At 42.0% G+C, this 18,446-nt stretch overlaps 1 protein-coding gene across 3 annotated transcripts in view; it reads left to right on the plus strand.

The window, feature by feature from the left end:
- The window catches only part of rmnd1 (required for meiotic nuclear division 1 homolog), a 157,816-nt gene that overhangs the window by 120,387 nt on the left and 18,983 nt on the right, over positions 1-18,446 (plus strand). For all 3 annotated transcript variants that reach the window (XM_063056289.1, XM_063056290.1, XM_063056291.1), the window contains one exon: positions 8,975-9,091. In XM_063056289.1, coding sequence (XP_062912359.1) covers positions 8,975-9,091 — 117 coding nt within the window. The remainder of the gene's footprint in view (positions 1-8,974; positions 9,092-18,446) is intronic.

Raw genomic sequence — 18,446 nt, forward strand, 5'->3', positions numbered from 1 at the left:
AATATAACAGAGTCCTTAAATGAGTGTAGCTATTCCCTTTTGTCCAAGAGCCTGATGGTTGAGGGGTAGTAACTGCTCTTGAACCAGGTGGTGCGAGTTCTGAGGCACCTGTACCTTCTACCTGCTGGCAACAGTGAGAAAAGAGCATGGTCTGGGTGGTGAGGATCTTCGATGATGGATGGTGCTTTCCTATGGCAACATTTCATGTAGATATGCTCAATGGTTGGTAGGGCTTTACCTGTAATGTACTGGGCTGAATCCACTACATTTTGTAGGATTTTCCACTCAAAGGCATTGGTGTTCCCATACAAGGCCGTAATGCAGCCAGTCAACACACTTTCCAACCCACATCTATTGAAGTTTGCCACGGTTTGCCGTAACATGCCAAACCTCTGCAGACTCCTGAGGAAGTAGAGGCGCTGTTGTGCTTTCTTTGCAATAATATTTATTTGATGGGTCCAGGACAGGTCCTCCTGAGATAGTGACACCCAGGAATTTAAAGCTACTGACCCTCTTCATCTCTGATCCTCCGATGATTACTGGCCCATGGACCTCTGGCTTCCCTCTCCTGAAGTATACAATCAGTTCCTTGGTCTTATTGACATAAGTGAGAGGTTGTTGTTATTACACCACTCAGCCAAGTTTTCAAGCTCCTTCTTGTATGCTGATTCATCACCCCCTTTGACACAGCCCACAACAGTCGTGTCATCAGCAAACTTGTATATGGTGTTGGAGTTGTACTCAGCCATGCAGTCATAGGTGTAAAGTGAGTAGAGCGGGGGGCTAAGCACAATTCCCTGCAGTGCTCCTGTGCTGATAAATATTGTGGAGGAGATGTTTTTGCCAATCCGAACTGACTGAGGTCTACAAGTGAGGAAATCCAGAATCCAATTGCACAAGGGGGGTGTTAAGGTCCAGGTCTTGGAGTCTTCTGATTAGCTTTGAGGGAGTGATGGTGTTAAATGTTGAAATGTAATCGACAAAGAGCATGTTGATGTATGTATCTTTGCTATCCAGATGTTCTAGGGTTGTGTGAAGAGCCAACGAGGTAGCTTCTGCTGTAGACCTGTTGCTTTGGTAGGTGAATTGTAGCAGATCCAAGTCGCCACTCAGACAGAAGCGGATATGCTTCAACACCAGCCTCTCATACACCTCATCACTGTGGATATAAGTGCCACTGGGCGATAGTCATTTAGGCAGGCCGCCACGCTCTTTTTGAGCATCACTACAATTGAAACCTGCTTGAAGCAGTTGGGTGCCACACACTGCGGGAGTAAGGGATTGAAGATCTCCGAGAATACACCAGCCAGTTGGTCAGTACAGGTCTTCAGTACTCGACCAGGTACTCCATCTGGACTGGATGCTTTCTCTGGATTCACTCTCTTGAAGGCAGCCTGCACGTCATCTTCAGATACTGAGACTGAAGGATCATCGGAATATATGGGGGTGCGCGATTGTTCCTCCCTGTCCTGGTGGTCAAAGCAAGCATAGAAGGCATTGAGCACATCGGGAAGCAAAGCTCTGCTATCCCCTATGTCGCAAGAATTAACTTGGTAGGAGCTTATGGCACTCAAACCCTGCCACAGCTGTCATGTATCCTTCATTGAATCCAGTATAGTCTGGAATCTCCTCTTCCCCCAAGAGATGGCTTTCCAGAGATCATACCTGCACATCTTGTAGCATTCTTGATCTCAAGACTTGAATGCCTCTGATCTGGCTCTCAGCAGGTCTGGATTTCATTATTCATCCAGGGCTTCTGATTGGGGAAAACCCTGAATGATTTCGTGGGGACACACTTGTCTACAGTGCAGTCATTCAGGTCCTCAGATGAATTCTTGAACACGGCCTAATCCACTGACTTAAAGCAATCCTGTAACTGTTTCTCAGCCTCTCATGACCACCTCTTAGTTGTCTTGATCTCTGGAGCCTTGCTGTTTAGGCTTTGTCTGCATACAAGTGTGAGGAGTACAGCCGAATGAACTGACTTACCAAAATGTTGTCTTGGGAAGGAAGGATAGGCATTCCTATTGTTCCTTGTGTTGGAAGAATAGAATTAACTCTGTGCTGCCTATGACAGACCTGCACGGATAGAGAAGGCAAGGCAGAAATAGGCATACGACATTATTGTTTCAGTTCTCTGAAGAGACTGGGGTTCTTGCTAGTGTTGTAGAATTTGCTGTGATGGTTATGTTTCATTTACAAGAAAAGGATTTGATGGAATTTCTCTATATAATTAAGTGTTATGATTCTTTTCATCTTAAACATTTTTCATAATGTAGGTGTTGCTGACAAAGTTCAGCATATATTGTTCATCCTTATTTGAACCACCTTCTTGAATCACTGCAGATCTTCTGATGATGATACTCTCCCAATACCATTGGATTCGAAGTTCCAATGAGGAAGGAACTGTGATTATACACTCAGTGAACATTTCATTAGGTACACCTGTACACCACATTGCAGATATCTAATCAGCCAATCATGTGTCAACAACTCAATTCATAAAAGCAAGCAGACATGGTCAAGAGATTCATTTGTTGTTCAGACCAAACATTAGAATGGGGAAGAAATTCAATATAAGTGACTTTGACTGTGGAATGATTGTTGGTGCCAGACAAGATATTTTGAGTATCTTGAAACTGCTGATCTCCTGGGATTTTTATGCACAATAATCTCTAGTTTACAGAGAATTACACAAAAACAAAAAAAGAAGTGTCTTGTTAATGAGAGTGGTCAGAGGAGAATTGCCAAACTGGTTCAAGCTGACAGGAAGGCGACAATAATTCAAATACAGGTTTCCCCCACCATCCAAAGGTAGAGCGTTCCTATGAAACGGTTTGGAAGCTGGAATGTCGTAAAGCGAAGAAGCAATTACCATTGATTTATATGGGAAAATTTGTGAGTGTTCGCAGACCCAAAAATTACCTACCAAATCATGCCATATAACACATAAAACCTAAAATAACAGTAACATATAGTAAAAGCAGGAATGATATGATAAATACACAGCCTATATAAAGTAGAAATACTTTTCTACAATCATTGCTACACTGTTTTCCATAGCGAAAATCTCACGCAAGCGCTCTCGGCAGAAACGCTCTCTCCAGTAACCTTTAAGCTATGAAGCTGCCAAATCATACCAAATAATGCATGAAAATACACAGCCTATATAATGTAGAAATAATGTATGTACAGTGTAGTATCACTTACCAGAATTGGGAAGACAGCGCCGAGCACACTGATGATGGTGTGTTAGGCTGAGTCGTTGGAGGTTGGGGTGGTGCAGTGGACCCCAACCGCCAGGCCGCCGACCGATACCCATCCACGAAGAATGCAGTGGTACAGCGGTAACCGGGACGCACCCAGCACACCTTTAAGAAAAAAGCCGAAATAAACAAGCTAATTAATTAGGTGCCGCCTGGCACGTAAATGTCGGCCCAGATCAGAGGCGATGCAATCGGCAATCACCTCTGATCTGGGCAGACAGTTATGTGCCAAGAGGCACCTAATTAATTGGCATGTTTATTTTGGCTTTTTTCTTAAAGGTGTGTTGAGTGCGTCCTGGCTACCGCTGCATTCTCCGCGGCCCGGGGGTTAGGGTGGTGGGACACTGAGGTGTCATCTCATCGTTATCTATTTCCATCAGGCAGGCAGGTCATCTTCTATGTCTGCCTGCCTCGATGTCGAAGGTCGAGGTTCGTCGTCTGCTGTGGCTGATGTGGAAGGCTTGAAAAACGACAGTGTGCTTGACTACTTAGCCTGGCGCATTTTTCTATCATACAGTTCTTTGTAAACACTCAAACCATCTTGCAAATATGCCCTAAACTGACGTACCCTTTCAAAATTAAAGTCGTACTTTTCTGCAATCATTGTTGTCAATTGCAGTGAAAATCTCACGCAGTTCCTTCACGTTCAATTCCTGGACGATTTCACTTTCGGTCCGTTCGTTACTGCATTCGGTTTTGATTGTTACCCTTTCCTCTTCCAATTGCATCAGCTCTTCATTTATCAGTTCTTGGTCATGGGATGCCAAACCTCTTCAACATCATCTTCGTCAACTTCCACAAGCCAAACACACTTTGTCCTTACTTTGTTCACCGTGATCGAAACGCTTAATTATGTCTACTTTTATGCTAATTGTACACCCTTACGAGCTCTTTTAGGCTTTTCCGATACCTTAGAACTCATCTTGCTAACGGCTACTCATAGGCACATGTTTAAGCAATGCCAGCAAGAATGCAGTTCCGGGGGAGGAGCTTGGCTGCTCGGGGCACGCACTGCCTTTTTTCGTAACAGCGAAAACACCTTCTGTTAGCAAAAACAGGTAACTAATGTAGGTCTTTTGTAACAGCGAGGTTTCGTAAAGCGAACGTTCGAAAAGCAGGGGACACCTGTAGCCTTGCATCTCTGAGCACACAACATGTCGAACCTTGAAGTGGATGAGCTACAGCACCAGAAGACCACAAACATGCACTTAGTACCTAATTAGGTACCTCCTGTACCTAATAAAGTGGCCAATGAGTGTATCTGCAAGTCAGGAGAATGTGCATCCTGGAGGTGTTCCCGGGCACCTGCTGATAGGAGGAAGATAATGTCGCAGCTGAAGATGATTGGGTCCAAGATGCAGCTTCAAGGAGCCCCTGTAGTGATGTTCTGGGGCATCCAGCAATCATAACAATCTTAAAAACACAAACACAAGGAAATCTGCAGATGCTGGAAATTCAAGCAACACTCATAAAAAGTGCTGGTGAACGCAGCAGGTCAGGCAGCATCTATAGGAAGAGGTACATTCGACGTTTTGGGCGACGTCAGGACGAAAGGTCTCGGCCCGAAACGTCGATTGTACCTCTTCCTATAGATGTTGCCTGGCCTGCTGCATTCACCAGCATTTTTTGTGTGTGTTGATCATAACAACCTTGCATTGTTTGAGGAAGTCATACCAAATGGTCAACCACTGATGTGTTTTCCTCTTGATGTTCATGTCATCAGGGTTGGAAAATCAAATACTGCCTTGTGGTGTCTGCTTACCTCTAGGATTCAGTTTATTAGGCCATGCTGAGGTCTGAAGCCAAGGTGACAATAGCAAAAACTTGAACTAAGCATCAGTGAGCAGGTTCTTAAGATAATTGCCACATGCTGGCGATTGAAAATGAACTGATTGATTGGTAATTAACTTAATTGGATCAATCCTCCTTTTCTAAAGGCTTATCTGAATGATTTTCTTGAGCGGTGGAACTTGCATTTACAGTACAGCAGCCAGGATGTCTGTTTTCATAGACTTGCTGAATCCATTACTTTCAGCCATCACTTGATATGATATGGAGTAAACAGAATTCTTCTCTTACAAAGTTCATAGTACATTTATTATCAACGTGTGTATACTATATACAGCCTTGAGATTCATCTCCTTACAGGCAGCCACAAATCAAGGAAATCCAATAGAACCCATTTGTTAAAAAATACCATCAAAAGCCCAATGTACAGAAAAGAAAAACAAATTGTGCAAACAATAAAAATAGAGTATATCTCACGTAGCGGTAAACTTAACACTGGCCTGTCCCCAACACCCTGACCTTTTCAGTCTGGTCTGGCGTTTAAGTTGGTCAAACCTGGGGTTCTTTCTTGCTTGCAGACGCAGGCCCTGCTGCTTCAATACGCTCTCAGGCCTGGGACCTGCTGCCTCGATTCAGCTGTATCTGACCTTTCCAATTTGGTCCGGCATTTAAATCAGTCAGTCGTCGGCTTATTCCTCACTCTCGGGCCTGGGTCCTTCTGCCTCAGTTTTGCTGCTTCAAATCAGCTCCAAGTCTGCTCCAACACCAAACACTGGCTCGTTCCCTGCTCTCTGGGAACGGGCCTCACCACCTCCATTTGACCCATATATATCATGCCACAACCATCTTCAACCTTCGAGACATCATTTCACACCACAAACATGCCAGGTCATACAGGCAGTTCAAAGCTTGACTCTGAAAGGAAAGTTACAGGCTATTGAGTGCAGTGTTTTGTTTCCAAGGGAAAAAGTGTGATTAATAAAGTACTGCAGTTTATAGTTGGGTAATATGGTGCTAGCCTTATTGGCAATACAAAACTAAACTGACATCGCCTCTATAGAAGATGTTTGCTTAAGTCATTGTCAGCTAGTTCACCAGGGTTTTTAGATGCAATCAATGGGATAAATGGTCCAGGAAATCTTATTCTTATATAGTACCTGCTGATCTACACAGAAAGATTTTCATTTGGTATTATTCCACCATACTACATGAACCTGTCATTCCAATTAACTATATTATTCCCTGAGTTACTGTGATATTTTATATTTTAAAATCTTTTTTTCATATCATATCCTCATTAATGCTCCTTCTGTTACACTGAATTCTTATTTGTTCCTTTAAAAAGCTAAAAGCTTAATGTTGGTACTTTGTTTTAGATGTTATCTATTTTGGTTTCTACATAAAATATTCCTGTATTTTCTGATGCCAAAAACATCAGAAAAAGAACCAAAAACCCATGTTACCCTGTAACTGATGTAAACCTATTGCAAAATGTAAGTGTGTGAATGTAGGGCAAAATTTGATCCTATTGCACTTTGAACCCAAGCTGGAGTCATTCCCATCTAACTGCTGAATATGTTTTACAGTCTCGGCATGGTTTAGCCTTGGTTTCCCATTGTAAGGCATCCTGGCCCTATTCGGTAAAGTGCATTCCCTGCCATCAAGTCAAAATAACCAAAGAAAAATTATCAATTTAACTGCAACAACCACTAAAAGAGTTCCTAATACTCATACTAAAAAATAGATGAGACAGTCCAGATGTATTCTGGAATCTGTTTCACAAACAAACAATAGAACCATTGTTTCTAGCTCAACATACACAAAATGCTGGAGGACTGTCCTGATGAAGGGTCTTGGCCCGAAATGTCAACTGTTTATTCTTCTCTGTAGACGCTACCTGACCTGTTGAGTTCCTCCAGCATTTTGCTAAATACAGAATTAACTATCATTTCCAGAATCTAGAAGTGGATTTTAAAAAGAGAAAATCCCAACATCCCCAAGCCTTTCCACTATTTACAAGACACAAGTCGGGAGTCTGGTGAAGTACTCCTTACTCATCACGAGTGCAGCTCAGCACCATCCAGGACAAAGCAACCCATTTGATGAGCTCCATGATAACCATTTTAAACATTCATTCCTTCCACTGCTGTTGCACAGTGGCTGTAGTAGGTGTCATCCACAAATCATACTGCAGTTTATCACTTCAGCTACTGAGTCAGCAGCTTCTAAATCCACATCACTTACTGTCAAGATCAACAAAGCACAAATATGAAAACATTACCACCTGCAGGTTTCTTTCCAAGTTGCACCCTACCCTGATTGGAATTTTGATCTAAATCCCAATCTCACAGATTAAAGATTAGTTTTATTTATCACATATACATCAAAACATACAGTGAAATGTGCTGCCTACATCAATGACCAATACAATCTAAGGATAGTGCTGGGGGCAGCCAGCGAGTGCTGCTCACCTCACTTCAGGTGCCAACATGGTGTGCCCACAATTCACAAATCCTAACACTTTGGGCATCTGGAGGAACCCCACAACGTCATGGGGAGAATGTGCAAACTCCTTAGAGACAGCAATGAGAATTGAACACTGATCAGTGATCACTGGTGTTGTAAAGTATTGTGCTGACTGCTATGTTATGTGTACATACAATACTCAGTCTCAGAACGAGTTGGCATTAAGGATAGAGATGAGGAGAAATTTTCTTATCCGGAATGTAATGAATCTTTGGAATTCTCTACCCAAGAAGGCTTCATAAACTCAGTTACTGAGCATACTCACAACAGAAATGGGAATCAAAGTATGTGGGGTTAGTACAGGAATGTGGTGCTGAGCTGAAGGAGGACTAAGCACAAAAGCCCAGGTGGCTTCCTCCTGCTTCTGTTATTTTTGTTCTTATGTGCTCCACTTGAGCCAGGAACTGCCTTTGTAAATACCATCCTCTTGCATGAGACCATCTCTACTCAAAAGTGAATTAAACTGAGCCTGGCCCTACTATTTCTGTGGACTGTAGCCATCCAGACAGACACTGCCTGACTTGTTGAGTTCCTCCAACAGTTTTGCTTTGCTCCAGATTCCAGCATCTGCAGTAAAATGAAAATCATTTTGCTACTCAGTTTATCCATTGGTCTGCATTTATCTGCTCTAAATCCATAAGGCTAACTGAAAACATCCTGGACCTGATGGAAAGGCCCATGAGCATGACCAACTTAATTCAGTCATGTCACAATCTCTGCCGACAGAATTCTTCAGAAACCCTTGTCCGGAAACGATGATCAGAAACTTATGAACTGTTAAAATTGAAATAATACTTTTTAAAAATTGTCACCTCAAAACACTTTCAGGTGGTTATTTTTAAGTAATGTTTTTATTTTAAATGTGTAATATACTCCTACTTTCATTACAAAACTAAAACTTGCATCAGAGTGGATAAACTGAAGAATTCTATGTCAGGTCAAAACTAGTACAAGTCTATAGTCATATGCTGGGTAACTGCTGGAGTCCAGTGGTCAGTGTGTTGTTAGATTCACTAGTAAGTTTGGGACAATTAAGTTTAAATATATTTGCACCAAAGTTTAACAGAACTTGCAATGATGAAGGTGATAGCAGTTCACAGTGAAAATGCCAGCAAGATTTGGTCCAATAATGCGAGGCTGACTTTCCATTAGCCTTGAGTATATACTGTGCTGAATTGGAACTGTAATTCACTTTAAATGGATGAATACTGAGGAGGACAGGCAGCTTCAGTAGAAAGAGAAATAAAGTTTCAGGTCAAAAATTTGCTCTTTGCTCTGAAAATTTACATGTTTTTCTTTCAATAAATGCCACCTAACCTCCTGTGTTTTCAAGAATTTTCCAATTTCTGGCATCTGCAGTTCTTTTAGATTTACAAAATTTTTGAATTCTGCAGGTGATTAATGAAAAGCTACAGCACTGTACAGAACTTACTGACTTGATGCGAAACCACCTCAGTGAGAAACATGGTCTGCGGCTCGAGTGGATGATCGTGATCCTCATTTCCATTGAGGTAGGTCACATAATAGCTGGGAACAATCCTGTTATTTAATGATTCAACCTATTCAAGTTTCTGCTCAGCAGCAAAAAATCTGGTGATTCATTTATTAGACATCTATATGCAGCTACCAATAAACTGCTAAATGTTCCAATAGTGTTTTTCTTTCTCCAGTGAGGGTTACACTGAGCAATGGAAAACTTTGACCTTAGACCCTTATGTCAGAAGCAATCACACTTTGAGGGTGTAGAACAAGCAAAACAGATTCTTTTCATTCTGACCCTACAGTGAACCTTTGAACAAAATTCTGAAATAAGCCCTCAAATGCATCAGTGTGAATGTTCTGTTTCCCACACCAGCTATCTTCCAGGCCTCTCTAGGAATCTGAATTAATGCCAGATTCTAGCAAACCCAGGAATAGTGTGAGATTGGGCAAACATTTTTCATGTACTTGACTTTACTGTAGTTTTCAGCACTGGTAAATAAATATGTGCTTTCTCATTCCATCATTCTGGACTTAATTTTAAATATCTTTGCATTTTGTTTAAAAAAATTCATTCATTACATCTTCAGACTAAGTTGTATAGAACACGACAACACAGAAATATGCCTTTCAGCATATCTAATCCATAGCAAAATATTTTGCTGCCTAGTCCTATCAGCCTGCACTTGGACCATATCATTCCCATCCATGTTGTTGTTCCTTTTCATTCCTTGTGTGTATCGGATGCCAATTTTGCCTTTTCCATAGCATTTTAAATTTTTACAAGGTGGAGTTGCTAGCTGGACGTTCAACCCAGTATGGATGGAAGGCATGCAAGGAGCCGGCCAGATTCAAACTCGGGACCATTGAAGTCCTGTGCTGATGTCATCCAAGTCTGTCTGTCTAGGTACCATATCCGATGCGGACTTTGGTGACCATGGTTTTCCATATAGATCTATCCTTCGTTTTTTGGAGGACTTCCATTTCCTCGATGTGTAGCCACCTGGCTTTGCTTTTGATGTACATAGGCTGAGGTCTTCCTCCAGGTTTACTCCCTTCAATATTTCCAGAGAGTATGAGTTTTTCTAGTTCATCTTTCTGCATGATGTGCCCTAAGAATCTGAGTTGTCTTTCTCTTATTGTTGGTATGAGTGATCGAACTGCTTGGGCTCTTCTGAGAACTTCTTCATTTGATGTGCGTGTGGTCCATGATATTTTTAACATTCTCCTGTAGAACCATGATTCAGCTGCTTCTAGTCTCTTTTCCATTGCTGGAGAAATGGTCCAGCATTCACTTCCATAAGTCAGGATAGAATAAATGTAGCACTGCAGTATTCTGTTTTTAGTGTGCGTGCTCATCTTTCTCTCTGTTAATATGGACTTCATTTTTTGGAAAGCTTCTTTCGCCATTGCTATTCTGTATTTGATATCTGTGTCGCACCTGCCATTACTTGTTATTAGGCTGCCAAGATATCTGAATTTGTTGACTTGTTTGATGTTTGTATTTCTGATCTTGATCACACATTGTGGGATGTTTGTCTTTTTGGAGATGACCATGCTTTCTGTCTTCTTGGTGTTGATTGAGTAATCTGCGATTACTTACTGCTGCCACTATAGTGAGTAGTCCTTGAAGTTTTGTTTCTGAGTCAGCTATTAGTACGATGTCATCAGCATATCTGATATTATTTATATTATGGCCTCCAATTGTGAATCCTTTGATGTCTTTGATACTTCTCAAGATATTTTCACTATACAGGTTGAATAAGTCTGGCGAAAAGACACAACCTTGCCTGACTCCTCTCATGATATTCACATACTCACTCACTTCTCCTTCTATTCTGATGGATGCTGTCTGGTCCCAGTATAAGTTTCTTAAGAAACATACATCTTTTCCATCTATGTCAAGATCTTTAAAGCATTTCCAGGTCATCCATGTACCTATCCAAATTTTTGTTAGAAGGTGAAATTGAACCCACATCCATCTCCTCCACTGGCAGCTCATTCCACACTCTCACCACCCTCTGAATGAAGAAGGTTCCCTTCATATTCCCCTTAAGCATTTCACCTTTCACTCTTAACCCATGGCTTTTAGCTGTACTCTTGCCCAACCTCAGTGGAAAAAGCCTGCTTGCATTTACCCTGCTTGCACTCCTCATAATTTTGATAGCTCTATCAAATCTCCCCTCATTCTCCTATCCTCCAGGAAACAAAGTCCTAACTTATTCAGTCTTTCCCTATAACTCAAGTCCAAGTTACAACTCAACCAATCACTCACTATATAGCCCAATAATTCTTTTGCTTGTTTGCATATGATTAAGCCTGTTGCAAATTGTGTTTTGTCTTTTTACAATGTTGCATTGAGTTCCCTTTGCACTGGCTTTTGCATAACCATTATTGGGGGGGGGGGGGAGTCAAAATACTGAATACTCCTACACTTAGCATGCTTCCTAACAGATTCTCCATAGGGGACATAAACAAAATGCTACTATAGCCATAAAGAGGCTCTGGTAAAAAAAATTTAATTGCTGAAAAGAGGCTCAAGTCACCTTAAGTCACAGAGTGGTGATATCTGGTTTGCAGATGTAAATAAGCAAGTGAAGTCAATTTTTACAATTTTTCGGTCAAATAAAATTGATGGTTTAGGCTATTCACAAATTTAACTTTAATTCATGTGAGCATATTTATAATGTTAGTAGTCACGTTATATTCTAGAACTACTGAAGACCTTTAAATTTCTCATTGATTGAATCTCAGTATGATGCTGTGGACAAGATAAGGAATATCAGGGCTGATTCACAATCTCAACAGGAGTTATTTATTCAGTGGTCTGTGAATTGAAGACTACAAGGTTTCTCTGATCTTTCTCCCTTTAAGAATAACATTCCCAGTGGGAATTGATAGTTGGAAATTCTGCAGTAATGTGGTAGGTGTGTTTTAATTACTGTGTTGAATTAAACTGCCACTGTCAGCAAAAAGCAGGGCAAGCAGAAATCCAGTTTATTTTCTAGCACTTTAAGGAAGCGTAGTGCTTCAGGTTGAATGCTCTCCTGGGATTTTCCTTTGCAATTTTAAAAGCATTCTTGATGAAGTTAAGGTTCAAAATGCCAATTTTAGTAGATTCTTAATATAGGTATAAAATGTATAGTGGGGTATAATAATCCTCTTCTAATTGATGCTCTTGTGTTGTTTTCAATACAGTTTAAAAGCTTAGAGGTATAGTGGCAAATGGGTGTATATTAAACTCCGCACTGTCAAGCACGTTATTGAATACAATATTGTTTTCACATCATATTATCTCAGTGAAACTTTTGAGCACATTCAATTATTGCTAGGTCACTGGAAATTATCTTTGCTCCCAAGAGCTATTCAGAATAAATGAACCAATTTCTAGTATCTCTTGGTGGAATATTTATAGATTTATTTAGTCAAGTGATGGTGTCATTGAAATTAAATACAAACATCAAAGAGAAAGATACTTTATTGATCCCAAAGGAAATTACAGTGTCATAGTACAGGGGTCCCCAACCTTTTTTGCCCCGCGGACCGGTTTAATATTGACAATATTCTTGCGAACCGGCTGACCGGGGGATGGTGTTCAAGTAGGGTTAGACTCACCTCAACATGTCTTTTACAGTTAGGGTTGCCAACTTTCTCACTCCCAAATAAGGGACAAAAGTAGCAGTCAAATCCCGGGACACTTTACCCCAGGAAAGACTACCATGACAATGAAGCCTTGCGCGGGCACCTGTGTGCGCATGTGATGTGCGCATGCGCATACGTGCTGATTTTTTCCCCACAAGTTGGTTTTGCCTTCATCTTCCCAACTATACTGTACATACATTATCTCTACTTTATATAGGCTGTGTATTTATGATATTATTCCTGCTTTTACTAAATGTTAGTGTTATTTATTTTCGGTTTTATGTGTTATTTGGTATGGTTTGTTTGGTTATTTTTTGGGTCTGGGAACGCTCAAAAATTTTTCCCGTATAAATTAATGGTGATTGCTTCTTCGCTTTACGCCATTTTGGCACGAAAGGTTTCATAGGAACGCTCTACCTTAGCGGGGGAAATACGGGACAAGGACGGTCCCGTATGGGACAAACCAGTTTAGCCCAATATACGGGATGTCCCGGCAAATACGGAACAGTTGGAAACCTTCTGTCCAAGTTCAACAGTGCGTGACAGGGAATGAGGAAAGGTGCAGCTGACTCATATTGTTTCCTCACGGCCCGGTAGCACATGCTTTGCCCGGTACCAGTCCGCGGCCCGGTGGTTGGGGACCGCTGTCGTAGTAGTATTACAAGTACAAAGATATGCAAATATTAGAAGAGAAGTAAGAAAAAATAAAAATTAAGTTACCTCAGACAGCCTAACAGGAGAGGGTCATCACTTCCCCGGCTATACATTGACTCATTATAGAGCCTAATGGCCAAGAGTAAGAATGACCTCATAGAGTGTTGTCTTAGTTGTCTAAGACAGTTGTCTTAGTCTATTATTAAATAAGACCATAAGAGATAGGAGCGGAATTAGGCCAGCTGGCCCATTGAGTCTGCTCCACCATTCAGTCATGGCTGATCTTTTTTTTTCTCATTTCCTCCTCAACCCTAGATCCTGGCCTCCGCAGCTACATGTGGCAACAAATTCACCACCCATTGGCTAAAGACGTTTCTCTACATCTCTGTTTTGAAAGGGCGCACCTCTATCCTGAGGCTATGCCCTCTTGTTTTCAAATGTTTTTATTGTGAAGCAACATCAGCTTAACCACAACCGACAATGTCCTAAAGTACCATGCTTTTTTTTCTTTTCATTCTTATAACAACATAATGAAAGTCAAATGAATGTATGTATAGTAAACAAGCAAAAAGCAAAGGAAACCCTACCACCCCGTCTCTTTTACCCTTCCCTGCCCTCCCCTCACCCCTCCTGTATGTGCTGTTTAGATCCTACCACCCCCCCACACTTAGTTCAGCTGTCGGTCTCTTCTAAATACAACAGTAATGGTTGCCAGGTTTTTTCAAATTCCTTGAGTCTGTCCTCGATAACGTATCTTATCCTCTCTAGATGCACATTATCCATTAATGCAGCCAGCCATTATCTGAGTGATGGAATTTCCTCCTTTTTCCAGAACATCAGTATGAGTTTCTTTCCATTAAGTATGTCATAGGTCAGGAGTTGTTGTTGGGTAGCCTGGAATTTATTTGACCTCGCCGAAGTTCCAAAAATTAATAAAATGGGTCTGGTATTATCTGAACCTTTAGTACCTTCGATAGGACCTGAAATATTTGCTTCAAATACTCTCGTATCCTGGGACATAAAACATAACTATGTAACAAATTTGCCTCCGAGGACTTGCATTTCTCACACATTGGGGACACCTCAGGGAATATTTTATGAATCCTTACTTCTGAGTAATGTAGTCTATGTCTGTCTGTCTGTCTAGATACCATATCCAATGCGGACTTTGGTGACCATGGTTTTCCATATAAATCTATCCTTTGTTGTTTGGATGACTTCCATTTCATCGATGTGTAGCCACCTGACTATGCTTTTGAAGTACATAAGCCGAGGTCTTCCTCTAGGTTTACTCCCACTCAATCTTTCCAGAGAGTGTGAGTTTTTCTAGTTCATCTTTCCGCATGACGTAGTCTGTGTAGGATTTTAAATTGTATTAAACGATGCCTGGCATTGATGGAACAGGAGCTAAAAGATACTCCCAAAGCCTCATTCCATATAACCTCCTCTATCTCTGTACTCTACTCCTTATACAACACCAGTTTACACCAACTCTTATTACTATCTGTGCACTCACGGGGCCTTAATCCGACATAGTGCAATCCAAATATAACTCAAAGAGTCCTGTTTTCTGGCAACACACATCAAAGTTGCTGGTGAACGCAGCAGGCCAAGCAGCATCTATAGGAAGAGGCGCAGTCGACGTTTCAGGCCGAGACCCTTCGTCAGGACTAATGAAGGGTCTCGGCCTGAAACGTCGACTGCACCTCTTCCTATAGATGCTGCTTGGCCTGCTGCGTTCACCAGCAACTTTGATGTGTGTTGCTTGAATTTCCAGCATCTGCAGAATTCCTGTTGTTTGAGTCCTGTTTTCTACAGGGATCAGAGGCAGGGCCTCATTAATGTTCGAAACGTTCACAATTTCCTACCGCGGAGTTTTACTTGGGGCATCTTCATTCTGGAAAGGGTTTCTTCTCACTGTGCACCGTCACTTCTCAGCATTTCCCAAATGACGTTCCGCATACCGGCGAGCTTCTTCTGGATCTGTAAACACCGCCTCGGTTCCATTAATTGTCACTTGTAGCTTCGCAGGATACAGGAGGCCAAACTTGATTCCGGGTCTATCCCGTAACAACCTCCTGACCGGTGTGAAAGCCACACGTCGTTTAGCCACTGTGGATGGAAGGTCTGTGAAGATCTGAATCCTTCGTCCTTGATATTGTAGATTCTTGGTACCTATCGCCTTCCGCATTTTATCTTCAAATACATGGCAATAATGGGTCCTCACGATCAGGTGTCACAGCGGCTCGTTTCCCCCCCCCCCCGGCCGTTTCCGAAGTGCTCTATGTGCGCGGTCTCTCACCAGAGCTTCTTCCAGGTGTAGAGCTCTTTTACCATCTGTGCCGCGAAATCTCTTGTCTTCTGCCCATTTTCCTTCCCCTCTCGTAGGCCCGCAATTCTCAGATTCTGTCGTTTCGAACGTCCCTCTAAATCCAGGCACTTCTCAGAAATTTTTTCGACTTGCCCACAAAGTCGTTTCACCTTGCTTTCCAGCTCTACAACTATGTCTGGAGCTCCGTTAGCCAACTCTGCTATCTCTTTCAGAAATTGATCTTGTGTATTCAACTGGGCTTTCATTGCGGTAATCACAGCCTCATTTTCCGCTTTCAACGAAGCAATTTCACTTCTCAAAGCGACCTCTACCTCTGCAACTTTTTCAATTTTCTTACAGATGTCTGACTTAATCGTAGTTAGCCCTGCATGTAGCGACTCTATGGACACCAACACCCCATTGTTGTCCATACTCTGTGCACGTGTTGGGCTCGTGGCCAAGTGGTTAAGGCGTTTGTCTAGTTATCTCAAGGTCACTAGTTCGAGCCTCAGCTGTGGCAGCGTGTTTGTGCCCTTGAGCTAGGCACTTAATCACACATTGCTCTAGTCTGTGTGAGGAGTGGCGCCCCACACAGACTTCCAATCTGCGCCTTGTAAGGCATGAAAATGCCTGATGCAGGCCTCTCATGGTCTGAGTCAACGTTCCCTCCCCTGTGCACGTGGCTCCACATGGCCCTCAGTCGTGAGCTCTGAGAAGTCAATTGGACCTGTTTCTTTGTTCATCCCTGCCTTAGCCGTTCCTCTTCCCGGCATTTTGTAGTGCACTCCTTCACTCTTTCTCCTTCTGGAATGTATTGAAGAGCACCTCCCCTTCGTTTGCCACCCTAAACCTCAAATTGACTTTGTGTGAATGAAATTTTAATATCAAATCTGCCGGAGCTACAAGAGTGTGCATCCTACTTGCTCATGGCTCAACAGAGCCCCCCTCTGAGGCTATGCCCTCTTGTCCTAGACTCTCCCACCATGGGAAACATCCTTTCCACATCTACTCTGTCTAGGCCTTTCAACATTTGAAAGGTTTCAGTGAGATTCTCCCCTCATTCTTCTGAATTCCAGCAAGTACAGACCCAGAGCCATCAAACATTCCTCGTATGATAACCCTTTCATTCCTGGAATCATCCTTGTGAACTTCCTCTGGCCTCTCTCCAATGCCAACACTTGTTGTTAAGATGAGGGGCCCAAAACTGTTCACAATACTCAAGGTGAGGCCTCATCAGTGCCTTATAAAGCCTCAGCATCACATCCTTGCTCTTGTATTCGAGACCTCTTGAAATGAATGCTAACATGGCATTTGACTTCCTCACCACCAACTCAACCTGCAAGCTACCCTTCAGGGTGTTCTGCACAAGGACTCCCAAGTCCCTCTGCATCTCAGATTCCTGGATTTTCTCCCTGTACAGAAAATAGTCTGCACATTTATTTTTATTACTAAAGTGCATGACCATGCATTTTCCAACATTGTATTTCATTTGCCACTTTCCTGACCATTCTCATAATCTGTCTAAGTCCTTCAGCATCCTACCTGTTTCCTCAACACTACCTGCTCCTCCACCAATCTTTGTATCATCTGCAAACTTGGCAACAAAGCCATCTATTTCATCATCTAAATCATTTATAAACAGCATCAAAAGAAGGGGTCCCAACACCGACCCCTGCAGAACACTACTAGTCACTGGCAGCCAACCAGAAAAGGATCCTTTTATTCACACTCGCTGCCTCCTACCAATCAGCCAATGCTCTAACCATGTTAGTAACCTCCCTGTAATACAATGGGCTCTTAACTTAGTATGTGTGGCACCTTGTCAAAGGCCTTCTGAAAGTCCAAATATACAACATCCACTGCAACCCCTTTATCTATCCTTCTTGTAATCTCCTCAAAGAATTCCAAAAGGTTTGCCAGGCAGGATTTTCCCTAAAGGAAACCATGCTGACTTTGTCCTATCTTGTCCTGTGTCACCAAGTACTTCATCACCTCATCCTTAACAATTGACTCCAACATCTTTCCAACCACTGAGGTCAGGCTAACTGGTCTATAATTTCCTTTCTGATGACTTCCTCCTTTCTTAAACAGTGGAGTGACATTTGCAGTTTTCCAGTCCTTTGGCACCATGCCAGAGTCCAATGATTTTTGAAAGATCATTTCTAATGCCACCACAATCTCTAACACTACCTCTTTCAGAACCCTAGGGTGCAGTTCATCTGGTCCAGGTGACTTAGATACCTCCAGGTCTTTTAGCTTTTTGAGCACCTTCTCTCTTGTAATAGTAACTGCACCCACTTCTCTTCCGTCATACACTACAACATCAGGTATACCGCTAGCGTCTGCCACAGTGAAGACTGATGCAAAATACTCATTTAGTTCACAGCCATCTCTGTGTCCACCATTATTATTTCTCCTGCCTCATTTTCTGGCGGTCCTATATCCACTCTCATTTCTCTTTTAACATACTTGAAAAACTTTTACTATTCATTTTGATATTTGTTACGTACCCCGTAACTGGGTTGCCAAACCAGCAGAAATGGATCACTCAGTTGGAGTCTGGATTACTAGAACTAAGAAAGTTTTATTAAAGAAACAAGCAACACAGTACTCTAATCAAAAGGATAATGAATGCAACAGTTCAGCAATGATAAACATACATGTACGCAGAATTAAGATAACAGGATCAATCAAGCTGTATCGTTGTCTAGAGGTAAATGACCAGTTTCAAAGTGACGCAAAGTTCAGTTCAAGTTAGTTCAGTTCAGTTCGCAGTAATC

This window comes from Mobula hypostoma, chromosome 8, assembly GCF_963921235.1.
Source record: "Mobula hypostoma chromosome 8, sMobHyp1.1, whole genome shotgun sequence".
NCBI lineage: Eukaryota > Metazoa > Chordata > Chondrichthyes > Myliobatiformes > Myliobatidae > Mobula > Mobula hypostoma.